The sequence below is a fragment of the Plasmodium fragile genome (assembly GCF_000956335.1).
Source record: "Plasmodium fragile strain nilgiri unplaced genomic scaffold supercont1.12, whole genome shotgun sequence".
Lineage (NCBI taxonomy): Eukaryota > Apicomplexa > Aconoidasida > Haemosporida > Plasmodiidae > Plasmodium > Plasmodium fragile.
Genome location: NW_012192592.1, coordinates 338,635 through 354,665, shown reverse-complemented (window position 1 = coordinate 354,665; position 16,031 = coordinate 338,635). Strand labels below are relative to the sequence as shown.

At 45.3% G+C, this 16,031-nt stretch overlaps 8 protein-coding genes across 8 annotated transcripts in view; 3 read left to right on the top strand and 5 right to left on the bottom strand.

Moving 5' to 3' along the window:
* Positions 1 to 233, bottom strand: part of AK88_01445 (uncharacterized protein) — a gene marked incomplete at both ends in the record, with an annotated part of 3,083 nt that extends 2,850 nt beyond the window's left edge. The window contains one exon of the mRNA XM_012479080.1: positions 203 to 233. Within this exon, the coding sequence (XP_012334503.1) occupies positions 203 to 233 (31 nt within the window). The remainder of the gene's footprint in view (positions 1 to 202) is intronic.
* Positions 234 to 2,204: 1,971 nt separating this feature from the next.
* AK88_01444 (uncharacterized protein) lies at positions 2,205 to 3,132 on the top strand (the record flags this gene model as incomplete). Its single annotated transcript, XM_012479079.1, has 2 exons — positions 2,205 to 2,313; positions 2,534 to 3,132. The coding sequence occupies 2 exons, from the start codon at positions 2,205 to 2,207 to the stop codon at positions 3,130 to 3,132; spliced, it is 708 nt and encodes a 235-aa protein (XP_012334502.1).
* An 892-nt stretch (positions 3,133 to 4,024) lies between these two features.
* Positions 4,025 to 4,486, top strand: AK88_01443 (uncharacterized protein; the record flags this gene model as incomplete). Its single annotated transcript, XM_012479078.1, has 2 exons — positions 4,025 to 4,309; positions 4,454 to 4,486. 2 exons carry the CDS (start codon positions 4,025 to 4,027, stop codon positions 4,484 to 4,486), a joined length of 318 nt encoding a protein of 105 aa, XP_012334501.1.
* Positions 4,487 to 5,029: 543 nt separating this feature from the next.
* On the bottom strand, positions 5,030 to 6,469 carry AK88_01442 (uncharacterized protein; the record flags this gene model as incomplete). Its single annotated transcript, XM_012479077.1, has 1 exon — positions 5,030 to 6,469. The coding sequence occupies one exon, from the start codon at positions 6,467 to 6,469 to the stop codon at positions 5,030 to 5,032; it is 1,440 nt and encodes a 479-aa protein (XP_012334500.1).
* Positions 6,470 to 7,108: 639 nt separating this feature from the next.
* On the bottom strand, positions 7,109 to 10,480 carry AK88_01441 (uncharacterized protein; the record flags this gene model as incomplete). Its single annotated transcript, XM_012479076.1, has 1 exon — positions 7,109 to 10,480. The coding sequence occupies one exon, from the start codon at positions 10,478 to 10,480 to the stop codon at positions 7,109 to 7,111; it is 3,372 nt and encodes a 1,123-aa protein (XP_012334499.1).
* Positions 10,481 to 11,156: 676 nt separating this feature from the next.
* On the top strand, positions 11,157 to 12,316 carry AK88_01440 (uncharacterized protein; the record flags this gene model as incomplete). The annotated part of the gene is made up of 4 exons (XM_012479075.1): positions 11,157 to 11,245; positions 11,355 to 11,581; positions 11,778 to 11,870; positions 12,258 to 12,316. 4 exons carry the CDS (start codon positions 11,157 to 11,159, stop codon positions 12,314 to 12,316), a joined length of 468 nt encoding a protein of 155 aa, XP_012334498.1.
* Positions 12,317 to 12,541: 225 nt separating this feature from the next.
* AK88_01439 (uncharacterized protein) lies at positions 12,542 to 14,365 on the bottom strand (the record flags this gene model as incomplete). The annotated part of the gene is made up of 1 exon (XM_012479074.1): positions 12,542 to 14,365. One exon carries the CDS (start codon positions 14,363 to 14,365, stop codon positions 12,542 to 12,544), a length of 1,824 nt encoding a protein of 607 aa, XP_012334497.1.
* A 55-nt stretch (positions 14,366 to 14,420) lies between these two features.
* On the bottom strand, positions 14,421 to 15,926 carry AK88_01438 (uncharacterized protein; the record flags this gene model as incomplete). The annotated part of the gene is made up of 1 exon (XM_012479073.1): positions 14,421 to 15,926. One exon carries the CDS (start codon positions 15,924 to 15,926, stop codon positions 14,421 to 14,423), a length of 1,506 nt encoding a protein of 501 aa, XP_012334496.1.
* Positions 15,927 to 16,031: the final 105 nt, after the last annotated feature.

The window sequence follows — 16,031 nt, the reverse complement described above, 5'->3', positions numbered from 1 at the left end:
TTTTTTTTTTTTTTTTTTTTTTTTTTTTGTTTCTTGTGTGTGTATTGTTCATGTAAAAATACAAGTGGACACAAAACAGTTGCAACAAGAAGAGACACATTCACATAGGGGTAACTTCCCCCACTGAAGTATCATCGTGAATTCCCACCATGATTCGATTGCATATGTATGTGTTAAAGAGAGAGAAAAAAAGGGCATATACCTGATCTGTTTAAGTCACTGAAGTCATCCATCCTTTGAAGTCAGCGGCGAAGTTTACTCAAATTTGTGTGGACAGTGTTATGAAATTGACAAAGTGGAAGTGTGTGGAATGGTCCTCTGTGGTTGGACATGTGTCGAAGGGGACAAAATGATCAAGGCAAAAAATGTGAAAAAAATAGTAAGCCTAAATATACAGTGTGGAGGGACTTTTCCAAAGTGAAAAATTGGCAAAGTAAAGGGCTATTGCCTTCTTAACTTTTCCCATTTTTCTTTTATTTTTATTTTTTTTTATTTTTGCACCTTGCCCATGTAGCCAAGCGGAAAGCACAGCTGCCTTTCAAGCGCTAGTGAATCACGTCGAGGCAAAGGGAGCAAACATACCTCTACATAATTTTTTTTAGCATTAGGGAACATAGCACTAGCTAGTTCGTCCACGTTCCCCCTCCTCAACTTTCTAATGTACACATGGAAGGGGTATGCTTTGGGAATTCCTTTTTTTTTTTTTTTTTTAAGTCTTTGATAGGGTGATAATGGGAAAATAAACAAACGCGGGAAATGTCCACATTTTTTTTTTTTTTTAAGCCGAGCTAAAACGAGTGTATTAACATCGTCCGCATAGGTGTGTCCCAGACGTGTAATTAGTCCCTTACGTGGGCCTCACAAATTGTGTAAGGCGCACTCTGGGTGAGTACGTAACTATGCAGGTGGGTTAGCGGCAGGTAATTTTGTTATACACACGGAAAGAAGGTACTGTAGAAAAAAAATATGTGGGGTGTTCGAAGCAAAATTGTGAGAAGGGTTCCACGAAGGGTTATATCGATTCGTTTAAGAAAAGGCGGAAGTTCCCCTTGGGCTTCAAAGTACATGTCACGAGAGTAGCTAATGGGGAAGTCTAACAAACGTCCGTTTGTGTATTTCCCTTTTTTTTTTTTTTTTTTTTCTTTGATAGCAACGGGTTTATCTCTTCTGCCTTAGATGCCCCCACCCCTTCCTCTCGAACGGAAAACACATTAACTACTAACACATTGTTAACAAAAAAATGTCTTTTCAAGTTGAGCGGTGTGGTGAAAGTGGCATTTTGATCAGGGGGGTGAATTGGCTGAGACGCCGGTCACATGTTCGGTGGTAAATTCTTGGTGAAGGAAAAGGGGAGATAAAAAAAAAAAGGGTCCCTACATGGGCATAACAGCGGCGATGTGCTTAAGAGACTGGCCTCAGATCTAATCACTGATAATACACCCATGCTTATTGTACATATACTATGTGCATACATGCATGTGTTTATATGTACAATTTTGTACCTATGTGTATGCTCCCCCGTATGTCATCGCTTCCCCAGTGCGAAAAAAAAATCATACCAACCCAGATTCACACCCTTTTTGTTGAAATGTTCATGCGACCCCCAGCTGCAAACTTTTTCAATTTAAAAAAATCCTCACCCATTTGTGTACACCATGTTGTGCGATCTTTTTTCGGCGCAACGGGGAGGCAATGTTGACCCCACGGTTCGCATTGCATGTGTCAATATGAAAAAAAAAAAAAAAAAAAAAAAAGGGAAGTTAACGGACGTTAAGTGAAACAAATCAAAGCGAAGCTCTAATGGACTAAGAGCTCATTGGATAAGCTGAAAATGAAAAAAAAAAAAAAAAAGAAAAAAAAATTAAAAAAATAGGAAAAAACTAAAGAATCGCCCTCTAATGCGCTGGCATGGTTTTGAGGATCACCCATAGGGGAAAACCCACTCCCATCCCATGTACACGCGCAACCGCACATTTTTGTATGGCATATTATATATAAAATATGCTCATATGCATCCCTACAGGTGAACACTCAAGGGTATAGTTCCTCACTTGTTCGTATGCAAATTTTTGTAGCCTCGCCCCTACATCCACTAAGAAGAGATAATATAGCATAAAGTGTAGTGTTAACACAAGTGTGAAGAGGCACACCTCTCTTTTTCTCGTTTTTTTTTTTTTTTTTTTGCTAAAGAGGGGAGAGAAAAAATGGCCGATGGGGAGTACAGCTTTTCCTTAACAACCTTTAGCCCCACGGGGAAGTTAGTTCAGATTGAATATGCCCTGAATAGGGTCTCCAGTAGTTCTCCTGCGTTAGGTAAGCACTCGCAGCACGCGTAGCGCTTGTAGCACCCGTGTTGGTGGGAAAAAAGTGGGGCCATTTCGCTCAATCGCCTATGAACATGATCGTGCCCGTGTTTTTTTTTCCCTCCCGCTTTTGTTCGTTTACCTCCCCGGCTTCACACTCATGTCCATTGGCATACCCCTGCATATAACTTCGCTTCTATACATCTGCACCCCTTCCCCCCCCTGTGAAGGCATCCGAGCCAAGAATGGTGTCATAATAGCAACGGAGAAGAAGAGCCCAAATGAACTAATAGAAGAAAACAGCATATACAAAATTCAGCAGATCAGCGAGCACATTGGAATTGTGTACGCAGGAATGCCTGGAGACTTCCGGGTACTACTGAAGCGTGCCCGCAAGGAAGCAATAAGGTACTCCCTCCAATATGGAAATGAAATTTTGGTGAAGGAACTTGTTAAAGAAATAGCGTCCATAGTACAGGAGTTTACCCAGACGGGTGGAGTCAGACCATTTGGCTTGTCCCTACTGATCTGCGGAATTGATGCTTATGGGTACCACCTGTATCAAATTGATCCTTCTGGTTGTTACTTTAATTGGCTAGCTACTTGTATAGGAAAAGACTACCAGAATAATATTTCCTTTTTAGAGAAGAGGTACAGCACCGACATCGAGGTGGAGGACGCCATACACACAGCCATCCTCACGCTGAAGGAGAGCTACGAAGGGGTCATGAACGAGAAGAGCATTGAAATAGGAGTGGCCTGCAACGATAAGCCCTTTAAAATTTTGACCCCCAATGAGATTAAGGACTACCTCATTGAGATAGAGTGAGCGGTGATCAAACTAGAAGCAAGACTGGCGGACGATAATCCCCCCACTGGGACACATTTTTTTTTTTTTTTTTTTGAACACCGCCAAGGGGGAGTTGTGCCATCCCGTGGCAGACCCGTAAGGTAGGCCCCTCCCTCTGTGCCTTTTTTTTTTTTTTTTTTTTTTTTTTAAATTTTGCATCGTTGGAGAAGCGTCCATGTATGATCTCCCCTTCGGTGACGAACAAAACGGCATGTCGCGGGAAACTATTTAAAATAGGTATATATATATATATATATATATAATTATGTGTATTACGTAGGTGTGTATTTTTTTTTTTTGTTCCCCCCACCACTGTTGACAGTAGTATTCTTCGTGGGGGAAAGAAGGGCTCCCAAAAAAGTGCTTGTTCATCCTGGCGTATGGAAAGAACGCGCGTGATGGGGAGTCCTTCACCCCCATACACGGCACATACCAATTGGGTAAAAAAATAAAATATATGTTGCCATCATTCAGATCGTTGCGATTGCTGTGATGGTTGAGTATGGCACACGCCGAGTGCGTTTTTCATTTCACAATTACGCCCCTAAGGCATGAGGAAATTATTCCGAAGTTACCCGCCCGCAAAAAAAAAAAAAAAAAAAAAAAAATTCCACATGCCCCCATACCCTTAGCGCAACTCAAATTAGGAACACCTTTTAAGTTTCCTCAAATTGGGCGAAGGCAACTTGCGGGTTAGGATATGAGCAAGGTGTAAAAAAAAAAAAAGGCTTCAATGAAAATATCTCACCAGGCATACACTTTTTTCTCACACGCACATACGGGACGCAACACTTGATCATTTTACGCGTGGTATGCTAATTCTCTCCCTGCCTCTCTTCAGCCAAAACGAAACGCATTAGCTGACCCAAAAATGAATTGCATACGGACCATATTTTGTAAAGGCCGCCAGGCGGTCAAGGGTAAAAGCACACCCTTCCTGATCAGCAGCAATTTTAACCTTGTTGAAAGGAGAAATATTAACATGGGTATGAAGAGACTGAACAAGGATGGCCCCGGTGAAGAAATAAATTACACGGCCAACCAACCAAAGGCAGTGCGTGTACCAATAATGCGATTTTTCTATGGCGTCATTATTCTAATGGCAGTTGTCCCCATATGCCAGACCCTCTATGAGACGAATAAGTATTACGAGGAGGTAAGTTGAGCATCCCCACATGGGGGGATCCCTATACATATGAGGGGACCGAGCATGGCTTTTCCATCACTCCCTTTTACCCCTCCTCCATTTCCTCGCACACAACACTGTTCTATATGTCTTCCACCACCACCACCTATGCAGAACAAGCATTTGTACGAAAAGGGACAGAGTTAGTTAAATATGAGAGGAGCGGCTTTCGTGTGTCTCTCCCCCTTGTGGACAGTCCAACTTTGAAGTCTATGCATTTCTGCACCCCATAGATCGGTACACCTGTGACCGGAATTTTTTTTTTTTTCCACCCCCCCCACCATGTGCATATACCTTTTTTTTTTTTTGTTACGCCTTTTATGTTTTATGTGTATGTCGAGGCGTTTTATAAAAATGTAAAGTTGGTTGTGAATCCCCCCGACGTGCGGAGTGACAACATTCAAATATAGATAACGCGCCCAGTGGGGGAAAAAAAAAAAAAAACAAAATGGACCGTGCAGCAGTGTAGCAAACTAAGCGTTATTTAATTTAAACATAAAAAAAGATTTGAAGCATAGTCCTCATTGTGCGACGGTGGACAAGCCCCCCTCATGATGCAAGTCAACCGCAGCGAGGAGGACAGAAGGGGGCAAAAAACGACAAAAAAAAAAAGGGGGGAAGCATGAAATGGTGGTGTACAGGGTTCTCATGGGAGGACGCTGCGTTGATTTTTTTTTTTTTTCGCGCACTCTACAACATGCCCTTAAAGTTTAATCCCACCTGGAAGTACTTGGTGCGGTCATTCAAGTGGTGCAAAAAGGGGAAATTAAAAAAAACTTCCAGCGAGACATTCTTCTGTATGTATGTCATGAGTCCGATCCCAGTGGACACTCTCAAGTCTCTCTTTAGCTGCTCAAAGGAAGAAAAAAAATGATTTCCTAGTCGTCCCACCTGAACATAAAAGAATAAAATGGGATTGAAATTCTGCATCTTCAAAATATATTTACACAAGAATTGAAAGCTGGTGATGAAGTTGGCCCCCAAGTAATTATAAGAAATGCGGTACTCTCCTTTTTTTTTATCAAACTTGTAACCCACATCTGTGTCCCCAATGCTGTTGTGTTCGAAGCCTCTGAAGGTTAGGGAGCTGCCGACACTTCCACTGAAGTGGAAGGCCCCTAGTTGGTACGGGTTGGCTTTATTAAAATCATATTTCACCCCATTGGTAAAGCTTACATAGGTTAAAAAATTTTCACGGAGTCTCTTCACAAATAGGTAGTATAAATGGTTTTTAAAAAAATTCGCTTCGCAGAATGGCAAGGAGAATTCGCTTTCCATTTGGTATAGGTATCCTGACGTGGGGTAGTTTGTGTGCTCCACGATCTGAGATGGGTTGGGGCTTCCTTCATCGATGTGTCCATGTGGTACCTCTTCAAGGGGACCATGACGACCCCCCTGTGGATGTAATACTTCCTTTGGCCAGCCGTAACCCAGAGCGTCCCGTTTGTACACATGGCGTAAAGTATGTTTTATATACTTGTGTGGCATTTTTAACATGGTCTCTGAGGGAATATAATTTTGACTTATGCGTTGAAAGAGTGTATTAAAATTTACGTCCCAAATGAGTGTGTGCCTTTCTCCTACGAGGAATGTTTTAAGCGAGTTGGTCTTCACCAAGTAGGACCCATGTTGTGTATTACTTAAGCTGCTGAGGTTGCCCTCAAGAATTAATTTTAAATTTGCTAGGTTAGTTAGGTGGGGGAAAACAAATCGCATACCAAAATTATTTGTGTACAAGCTACTTATATTAGCTTTGAGCTGAAAACTGTTTATCGTTTTGAGCAGGTAAGGTATATTTATTTCTAAATCGGCCGTTACTTCTCCTCTGTTGTTTACATTGGTCCCTATAACATAGTTGTTGCTTTGCTCACGCAGTGTGTACTTCACCTCCACATCTGTCTCTGTCAAGCTCCTTAGGTTGATGAGCGGAGCATCAGCGAACACATTTAGTCGATGGATTTTTTCATTACATTTGTTAATGTGAAAGAAGAGGTCCTCCACCGTTGCGCTTTTTTTTATATCTTCGAACAGGAAGTTCAACTTTTCTCCTTTCACCTTCTTCAGCCCCTCCACATTGACTTGCACGCTCGTGAGCTTCTGCGCGTGCGGGGGGTTGGGCTTGTCCTCCATTTTGTGAAGGTAGGTATAGGGGGAAACATGTGTGAGTGGAAGAAAAAAAGCTATATATAAAAGCGTTCCCTTTTAGCCATGAGGCTCACTGGGTTGGGTTTTCACTTCAGGCAGAGTGTTCCTCCCCACCTACCTCTCCACACCCCTGTTGGAGCGAGCTGGTACAACCAAGGCTACACAAGGCTACACAGCGGTGTGCAAAAACCCCTTCTCACTAGCATACGATGGAGGGGATGGCCACAACACGCTGATCCAGGTGGGGCAATTCCGTTCTCTTTGGTTTGGCTAAGGGAAAGCGGATAGCCCACTGGTTGCGGTGCACTCTGCAAGTTTTGTTTCATTTTTTTTTTTTTTTTTTTTTTTTGGAGGGTGAGGCCCCTATTCGGAAGATACAAGGGGGGTGCTTCTTCCGTTTTAGTTATTGGCCACTCGCAATGGCACCAAACATGGTAGGCATTCACATTATTGAGGAGTTCACGACGGGGTGCGCCGTTAAGATGCTTCCCCTCAGATGGAAAACAAAGTTTAAAAAAAAAAAACAAATGAAGCACAAATGGGGTTGGCGGACGAAAACAACTAATTGAGGGAAGAGTGGGTGACCCCTGAGAGCAAACCACATCACATGGCCTATAATGGTCGTCATTCTCCTACCACGAGTCGGTCCCTCCCCTCCACGCCTTGGCGCAAAATCAACACGTCGACAGAGTACATATAAACGCCGTACGTGGACAAGAGTGTGCAGTTGGCGTCGCAGCCCTTCCGCTTCAGCAGCGACGCGACTGTCTGGTAGATGCCAATTTCGCCTTCTGAGATGGAGGGGAGCAGTTCACTCGACGACCCAGTTGGGTCCACGTGGGAGTAACCCCCACCGCAGTAGTTGGTCAGCTTCCTCCTGTTACTAACCGAGTTATAAACCGATGTGTATTTTTCAAAAGGGGCGATGGGGCTGAATTTTAAAAAGAAGTACACGTATTGTAGTAGCCTTAGTGGGTAGCTAGCCAAATTTGTCACTTCCCACTGGGGGGAGGAATTGGAAAACGGGTTCAGCAAACGCAAGTGGAATATCATGAGGACGGTTGTGATTATCTGCCGGATGCTCGCTGAGTCGATCTTCCTCTTAACAACCCCTTTTACGTCGCTAAAATTTTGGCTAGCATTTTTGTCAACGCTTTGTTTCATGCTTTTCATGTGGGATGTATCTTCGTAGAGGAGCTCCTGCAGTGGCCGGCGCAGGTTTAGTCGGTCAAACATGAAGCGTAGGGAGAAGAGTAATAGGTAAGAAACAATCTTGGTGTATCTTTCACTTGGCAAACGCACATGTGTGTTTATGAAGGCCAGCGTGTTCATGAGGATGCAAGCCGTTTGTGTGTTCAGCTTGCGGCCGCTTAGCAGAGGGGTGACGTTGGGATCGTCTGCCTCGCCTATATGTATGATGTTCTGGTCCGTTTGTCCTCTGCAAGAGGTTCTGCTCTGCGTTCCATTTCTAGATCCACTTCTAACATTTAGATTCCCTTTTCTACCTTGCTGAACCCCCGCGTATATCCCCTCCAAGTACGCACACATAACGTATATGCTGTCCCTGTAGTTTGGGTCATTCTTTATGAGGCTTCTAACGATATAAACTGCATTGACCACGTCTTCCGTTTGTAATTGCGTGCAAAGAGTGAACATCTTGTTGAGGAGATCGCTTTGCTTTGCCTTAGCATCAACCACGTTTGTCTTCATCCCCACCTCGAGGTGTGCCATTTTAAAGCTATTTGATATGAGCGTTCTTATGTACCGATCGGGGGTCAAGCCGAACTTGCTCACGTAAAGGAGGTACATGGTCAGGGACCTTGAATCCATCTTAAGAATTTTTTTTTTTATGTTTTTTACACATTGTTCATATATCTGCCTGTCGTGCATGTCTAACTTACTCATGGTGGCAAGGATGCAGCAGGTGTGTTTGGCGCTCAGGTTTTCAATGATGTTCTTCCGGTCGCTGATGCGCGCGTGGTGCTGGCCCGGGGAGCGGTCTGGTACATCGTTCACGCCGCCCTCCTTGGCGTCGTCCTCGCCTGGATCATCCCCGTGCCCGCCAAGGACCCGCCTGCTGTCAGCCCCCCCCCTCAGCCACTCTACCATCACTTGAATGATTTCTACAAAGCGGCCAGTCTGATCCCCCTTCCAACGCTCCCTCACACGATGGTCTGTGCTCCTGTTCCTTTCGACCAGTGAGAATGTAGCCATGCTGGTAAACATATTAATGAACTCCATATATTTCAAATTTTTGTCTAACAAATATTTCTGTGCATGCAATTGGATCAGCTTGTAAATCTCGTGGTCGACGTAACCGAAGCGTGCGTATGCACTGGTGATGTTAAGGAAGTCTAGCTTATTAATTTCGTTTTTTTTTTTTAAAATGAGATAAGAAAATAGGGCAAAGAGGTTTGCGTCCGCGTGGTTTAGCTTGCTCAGGTTGTTCAGTAGGTTGGTCAGGTGTTTAGGGAGGAAGCCCTCGAGGAAGGCGCTTCGCCTGGGCTGTTTCAAGCTCATCGGTGCGTCTGTGTTCGCCTCGTCCCTGTTCGCGTTTCCGTGTTCAGGCTTGGTGGTGCCCATCCCGGCCCGGGCGAACTCGCGGCGCAGGCGTCCCTTCACAAGCTCCAAAATGAAGCGCGTCTTCTCCGTGCAAAGGTAATTATACGACTTGGTGACGATGGTGACGATGTTGGAAGTGCACTGATTGGACAAGCCATTTATGACTTCCCTCTTGGCCAGTTTCCCCAAAGCAACATTAAACAATTTCACATTAACAATTTCAATATTTACAAAGCTGTTTAGAATAATTACAAGTGCCCTCACATTTATTCCATCCATGTTGTTACAAACATACTCAGCGATGGTGTCGTAAAGTACCCTGTCTCGGTAGGCGAAGGAAGAATACGAGTGCGTTACGCTGCTCACGAAAATGTCGGAGCACTTGTTCTTGTCCTGCTTAAGTTTCAAAATGATAACAATTTTGAGCATATCTAATAGGGCCTTGTTCTTTACACACGACTTGGTACATGCGTTTAGGATCAGTGCGATGCTCTGCTCGCTTATGTGGTTAATTTTTTTTACACTGCTTATAAGTTTTTCGAACAGCGCGCTGGCCGTTTGGTTCACTTGGTTACGTCCTACTTGGCTGGCTTGTTCCCCCTGTGTGGCCTGTGCTGCGATGGCCCCACTTGTCCTTTTGCCATTTGTCTGTCCCTCCCCCGTTTGGCTTCCCCTCGTGAGCATTACCCGAATGAGCACGCTGATGTCCCTCTCCGTCAGGTTCCTACTCATGTGCTCGTAATTTCGGTACACGCTTTGGAGCGCTTGCCCCATGGGGTCACAACTACCTCCATGATGACTACCAGGGGTGGAGACACTGAAACTGCCAATCGCTTTAATCGTGTTCACCACATGTCGGTTCATTTCAAATTCTTTAATTATTTTTTGTGAAGCTACTTTTAATATTTCTTCGTTCCTTACGTTGACCTTGGCCAGTGCGTTGAGGACAAGGCACAGCTCTTCCATGTTAAAATGGTGCAGCAGTTTGTCTTTGGTGTGATTGGCGGTAGAGTGGAGGTCACTCCTGTGCGTTTGACCATTGGGGCCGCTTCCCCGGGTTCCCCCACTTGGGTGAACTCCATTTGGGTTGACTCGATTTGTGATAAGTGCATCCCCTTGTTGTGGCATTCCTGGGGGGAGTGCTACTTCGTCTCTCCGCGCGGCAGACGTGGTTGCGTCGAGGATGCCCCCGCCCTGCCTCGCCCGCAGACACTTGAACTTGCCCAGTACCCTGCCATCCGTAGTGGTGATTATTCTACACACGTGTTCCCAAAAGGACTTGTCCTGAAAATGCACCTTTGACAATTTATTCAAGCAGAGAGATATTTCTTTTGTATCGAGCAGATGTATATTTTGAATTAATTTTTTGCTCAGATGCACCACGTCAGCTCTGTCCTGGCATTTGTTAACCCCTTTTAGAAAATACGCAAACATGGTTTCGTCTTTGTTTCTGTGCTCGATGGAGCCATTTGATAAAGCGGGTCCCCCTTCATTAATTAGTCCTTTTTATATGCGTCCTGGGGAGGTGACTTGGTATTCTTTTTTTTTTATTATTTTTTTCACATGGTTAATTTCTTCTTTGTCACGCTGACCCTACAATGTTTTTTTCACAAATTGGATTCCCTTTTTTTCCCACACAAAATATGTAGATGGCCAATTTAAGTAGAAACGGGTGGGCGGGAGGTAGAAAACAGCTGCTGGCCACGCGTTGCACCTGAGAGATTTACCGTTTCACCGGCGTTAGGGAGGGGCGCTATAAGTGCGATTGACAGAGGCATTGCCTTTTATAATTTGCCTTCCGGGGGGGAATCTCTTCGCTACTGCGCACAATTTAGCGAGGGAGCCATTTTGTTGCATTTTCCTGTGTCACATTTTTTTTTTGTTGTTACGTTTTTTTTTTTTTTTTTTTTTTTTTCCCTACTTGAGGTGTTACCAAAAAAGAGAGCACATCCTAAGTGGATGCCAACAGGGATCATCGGATTGGGTCCCGCGCCCCCCCTCATATGGCTCGAAAAAAAAGGTGTCATTACTCTATGCGTGTAGGACCCACACAGTAGGCTTCTCAAAGATAGCAAGTGCAACGGGAGGGGTGCCAACCCACGCGGGCCCCATGGAGAAGGCAAAATGCTTTGGCCTCTGTCTGAGGGCCATCCACTTTAGGAGCGCCCGCGAGTGGAAGCAGTTTATGAACCCCAAAATGTAGGTGACGGAAGGAGTGTGTGTGTGGGGGACGGGGGCTACCCCACACACTACACTATGCACCATCACGTGAACGACCACCCACTATGCTATGCACCCCCCCATGCAGCGACGGCACGAGGATAAAAAAGATTCGGAACGTCAGCGAGAACGACATGCTGCACAAGCACCGGGTCCACAAGTACCCCTATTTCAAGATGAAGAAATTTGGCAAATACAAAAAGATAGAAGTGAGTGACAACCACCTCTTCAATCGAGACGTCGAAATCATATATGACCACAGGTATGCAGAAACGTTTGTGAAACTCAAGGACATAATTTCGGCCAACCTGGAAGGTAACGCAACGCCTCTTTTTTTTTTTTTTTTTTTTTTGTCTACTTGGTACTGTGTCATTGGAGGGGGGAGGACACACAGAGGGAAAGAAAAAAATGCTCGGCGCAAATGATCAGGTGTATATGTTCAACGGGGGCAGGTGAATAGCGCCACCAACTTGTCAACATATGCCTCACCACTACTGGTCCCCCCCCTTAGGAGTAACCATCCGGGAGAGGTGCACTGATGACGCCTCCTTCGAAGTGTACGATTGCCTACGTAACATAACTCTGATAAAAAAAAAAAACCAAGGTTAGCCAAGGATATAAAAAAAAGAAAAAAAAAAGCAGCGCAATGCGACGAGATGAGACGGTGCGAGACGGAGCGAAGCGAAACGTGTGTTAAGGTTTGCTCATGCAAGATTAAAAATTAAAATGTCAACAGGGTTGAGGGGACAGACGAGAGACGCATCCCTTGTGGAAGGCGCAACTCGCTGTGGAGGAAGAACCCTACTGACCAACAAACCGATAAGCAGTTTTACGAGTCGTAAAAAAGGGAAAAAAAAAAAAAAAAAGAAAAGAACACGTGGGGTGTGATTCACATCTGTGGAGAAGGATCCACCGGCAGGTTATCCCTCTTCACCTAATCAGTGCGATTTCCCACGTGGAAGTAAAAACCGGTTCTCCCCCCCTTTTGTAGAGTTAGAAGCTGAAGGGCTGTTCCGCGAGATGGTGCAGAAGATGCAGCAAGACGTGTAATTCTGGGGGCAGGAAAGGGAGAAGCGACATGGGGAGACATACAGCCTACTTACCCCTCTACCTCTACCTTTACCCTTTTTTAAGTACAATTTTGTATGTGCTCTTTGGCGAACCCGAAGAAAAAAAGTAGCGATGCGCTTCTATGGGGTGTTTTCTACTTTGCCCGGGTGGTTTTTCCTTTTTTTTTTTTTTTTTTTATCACGCTGTCTACAGTTTAATTATGCTTCACTTTTTTTTTGCTACCACTTTGGTCGCTTTCGCCTTCGCTTTCCCCTTCGATTTCGATTTTGACTTCAACTTGGTAATGACCCTTTGTACCTTTTGATCCCGTTTTTTCATTTTCCGCATCTTAATTAGATGCGCCTTTTGCTTCATCTCTTCAATTTTCTTCAGCGTCCTTCTTCTGAAGGCCAACCACTTCTCCTCGCTCTTGGAAATCTTCTTCTTGCGAACCCTTTTGCGGTAGGGGACGAAGACGTCGTTGTGATTTGTTTTGCCAATCGGGTTGCTTTTCCTCTCCCTGGTCGCCTCTCGGGTTTTGTCCCCCTGGCGCGTCCTATGCTTCATGTAAAGCATAATATTATCTTCGCCGTTAACAATGGTGTGGAAGAGCTTCTTCAGGGCCAGTGCTTTGGGGGCGTGCTCGGCGAAGTGGTAGATGGTCACGTCGCTCTGCGCGTCGCGCAGGTTCTCTCCATCGGTGCAGCTGCCGTGCGTGGCGTGATTGGCGCGATGGTCAACTTGGCTGCTGCTTTTCCCATCGCTGATCCCGTCACCCCGCTCGGACAGCCCGCTGCACACCTTGCGCAGCTCCAGCGTGCTGGCCAGCTCGTCCATCAGAACGAAGCACACGCTACGGAAGTTACCCCCCTTCTCCATGTACCTCTTTATATTCTTTACCGTGCTAACAATCTGTTCATACTCGACTCCCTCCACTATACACTTCATTCGAATCATGTTCCTCTCTTCCTCATCTGCACACACGATGACCTTCTTTTTGTCTTTATCCTCCTCCTTCAGTATAACCATCAGCAGCTCCATTTTCTCTTCAAAGTTGCTTGGGAAGAGATTTTCAAATTTGTGTTTACTCTTGGTACTCCCCCGCGTGTGCAAGTGTATTCGGAGTTTCTCCGCTGGGCCCTTCTTGTCTTTGTTTATTTTTGTCTTCTTCCCTCGAGGGGTGGATTCTTCGTTCGTGAAAGGGGATTCGAAGTTGTCTCCTTCTAGAAGGTCTTCCCCAGAATCGTCTCCCACCTCATCTCCCATTTCTTCACCCAGCTCTTCACTAACCTCTTCACCTAAGTCTTCACCAAACTCTTCGCCAACCTCTTCACCTAAGTCTTCACCAACCTCTTCGCCAACCTCTTCACCTAAGTCTTCACCAAACTCTTCACCTAAGTCTTCACCAAACTCTTCGCCAACCTCCTCACCGATCTCATCACCCAACTCATCACCAAACTCTTCACCAACTTCATGTCGCAACCCCCTTCCCACTTCGCCCGGAAAGGCATCCACGACGGGCTGCCCCCTGTGGGGGAGATGGGCCAAAGACATTTCATTCTGCAAAATAAAATCATTAATTTCAAAAGTAACCGAATCTTGCTTCTGTGTCACATCGAAATATTTGAGAACGTCTTGGTCCATTTGGGACAGTCCCTCTGGGTTCTTCTCGCTGCTTTTCCCTCCACTATCATTCGCGTTCGCTACATTCTCCGTCGCTACATTCCCTTGCGTGTTTTTTTTCACTTCGAGCGCCTTCCTATATGTTATGTACTTTTTCAAATTTGAGAGGGAGACATCGGACAGGTCTACTTTTTTGTCCGCGTGCACTTCTTCTCCTTTGCTGTCCCTGCTACTTCGTATCTCCCTCACAGTAACAGCGTCTTCTGCAGCGTCTTCCGCTGTGTGGCTGCCGTTCGGGCCATCGTTTGGGTCGCCGTTGGGGCTGCCGCCCCCCCTCTGCCTCAAACGCATGACAACATTCACGTCGTGCGAATCGAGGAGCTTGTTCATCCGCTTGACTAGGTTGGTACAGTTCTTCACATCCATGGTGCCTTCACCACACCACTTTTTTATTACCTCTTGTAGGCGTTCTTGCTCCACTTCATGTAGATCCATACGTATTAGGTTTTCCACAAGTTGGTTTGCATTTTTTTTTTTTTTTTTTTTTTTTTTTAGCTAGCTTGTCCGATTTTCCCTTAACCAGAAATGCATTTTTTTCCAAAATTTCATTAATGACATTTTTCAGCTGATCATCGCTAAGCTCCCCCCTTTTCTGTTCCTTCTGTTTTGAGGTGTACTTCTTAAGGAGTGCTTCATAGTTCTGCTCTAGCTTGCGCAGATGTTCGTGTTTGATTTGGGTTTCTTCCCCGCTGACACCGCTACCCTCACTTGACGGAGCGAAAATTGGAGTAGCCATTTGTCCGCGGGTGTTTTCTCTGGCCAAGAACTCCGATTGCAGAATGATCAAATAGTCCAAGTCAAGCAAACCGTCTCGCATACAGTTGAGGAAGATCTCCTTTACCTGCTCCACCGTGTACTCCTTCAAGCGTTTCAAGGAGCATAGGTAGTTGGGGTCCTTGTATTTTATAAGCCTAATTATGTATATCATGAAATTAGTATCTAGGTTTAGGTCCTCCGTGTTATAATTCTGCCAGTTGTCTGTTAAGTTGGAGGTCTTGAGGTAGGTGATAATTTCTTCTCGCTTACTTCTTTTTCCAATGCAGCAGAACAAGCCGCTCACCGAGTCAACTAGCCGGGTGAAGTACAGGCAGAAGGACTTGTACTTTTCGTCTTTCTCGATCAGCTTGTTCATTTTTGTCTTTCCACTCTTCTCGTTCGTGTCGTTTTTCCCACCCCCCTTGAGGATCTGCTCCATTTGTTCATCCACGCCCACCTGCTCGTCAGCACCATGGCCTCCGCCACGCACCCCCACGACGCCGCTATCCACCCCCACGCTGTCGCTATGCACACCCACGCCGCCGTCACCCCCCTCCTCACCGTCCAAGTTGCATTTGTCGTTGAAGGTGAAGAAGCTGAGGAGGTGGATCACTTCGCTAACATACACGGAGACATCCAACACACCTTTCGCATAGTACTCGGTTGCTTTGAAGAGGTACGCGGCGGTGTTCATGTCCAGGCATTCTTTCAACTCTCGCTTGATGTAGGACCTAACGGATTCGTACTTAGAAGGGTTGTACAAATATTTTTGCTTCTTAATAAGTTTTACCTTTTTGTATATGTGGTGCAGATACAGGTGATAGTAATCGTCTTCCTTCTGCGCATTCAAAAATTTTTTCCTTGTCGGAGGATGGTGAAGAGTTTCCTCTTTGGGGGGTCCTTGACCTAGGGATGAGTTATCCCCCTGCATATGCTCACTCGAGTTGTCGTGCGTATGCACAACTCCTTCTTGGATCGCCCCCCCATGATCACACACGTATCCTTCCCTCCATCTGATTAGGAACTTCCTCCCAATACCCCTACCCTTAATTGCTCTCCCCCCGATGGAGTTGTTCCTCGTGAACCCTAATAAACCATTCTTCTCCTTAAGAAGGAAGCAAAAGGAAGACGCTAACAGTGTGACAAAAACAATGAGTAAGCTCCCCTTCATTAAAAAGAAGTGCCGTCCTTAGTACCACGTTACATTCATTTCGTTTCTTTACAAAAAATGGAAATAAGGGCGTAGGGACAAAAAAAAAAAAAAAAAAAAAAAAAA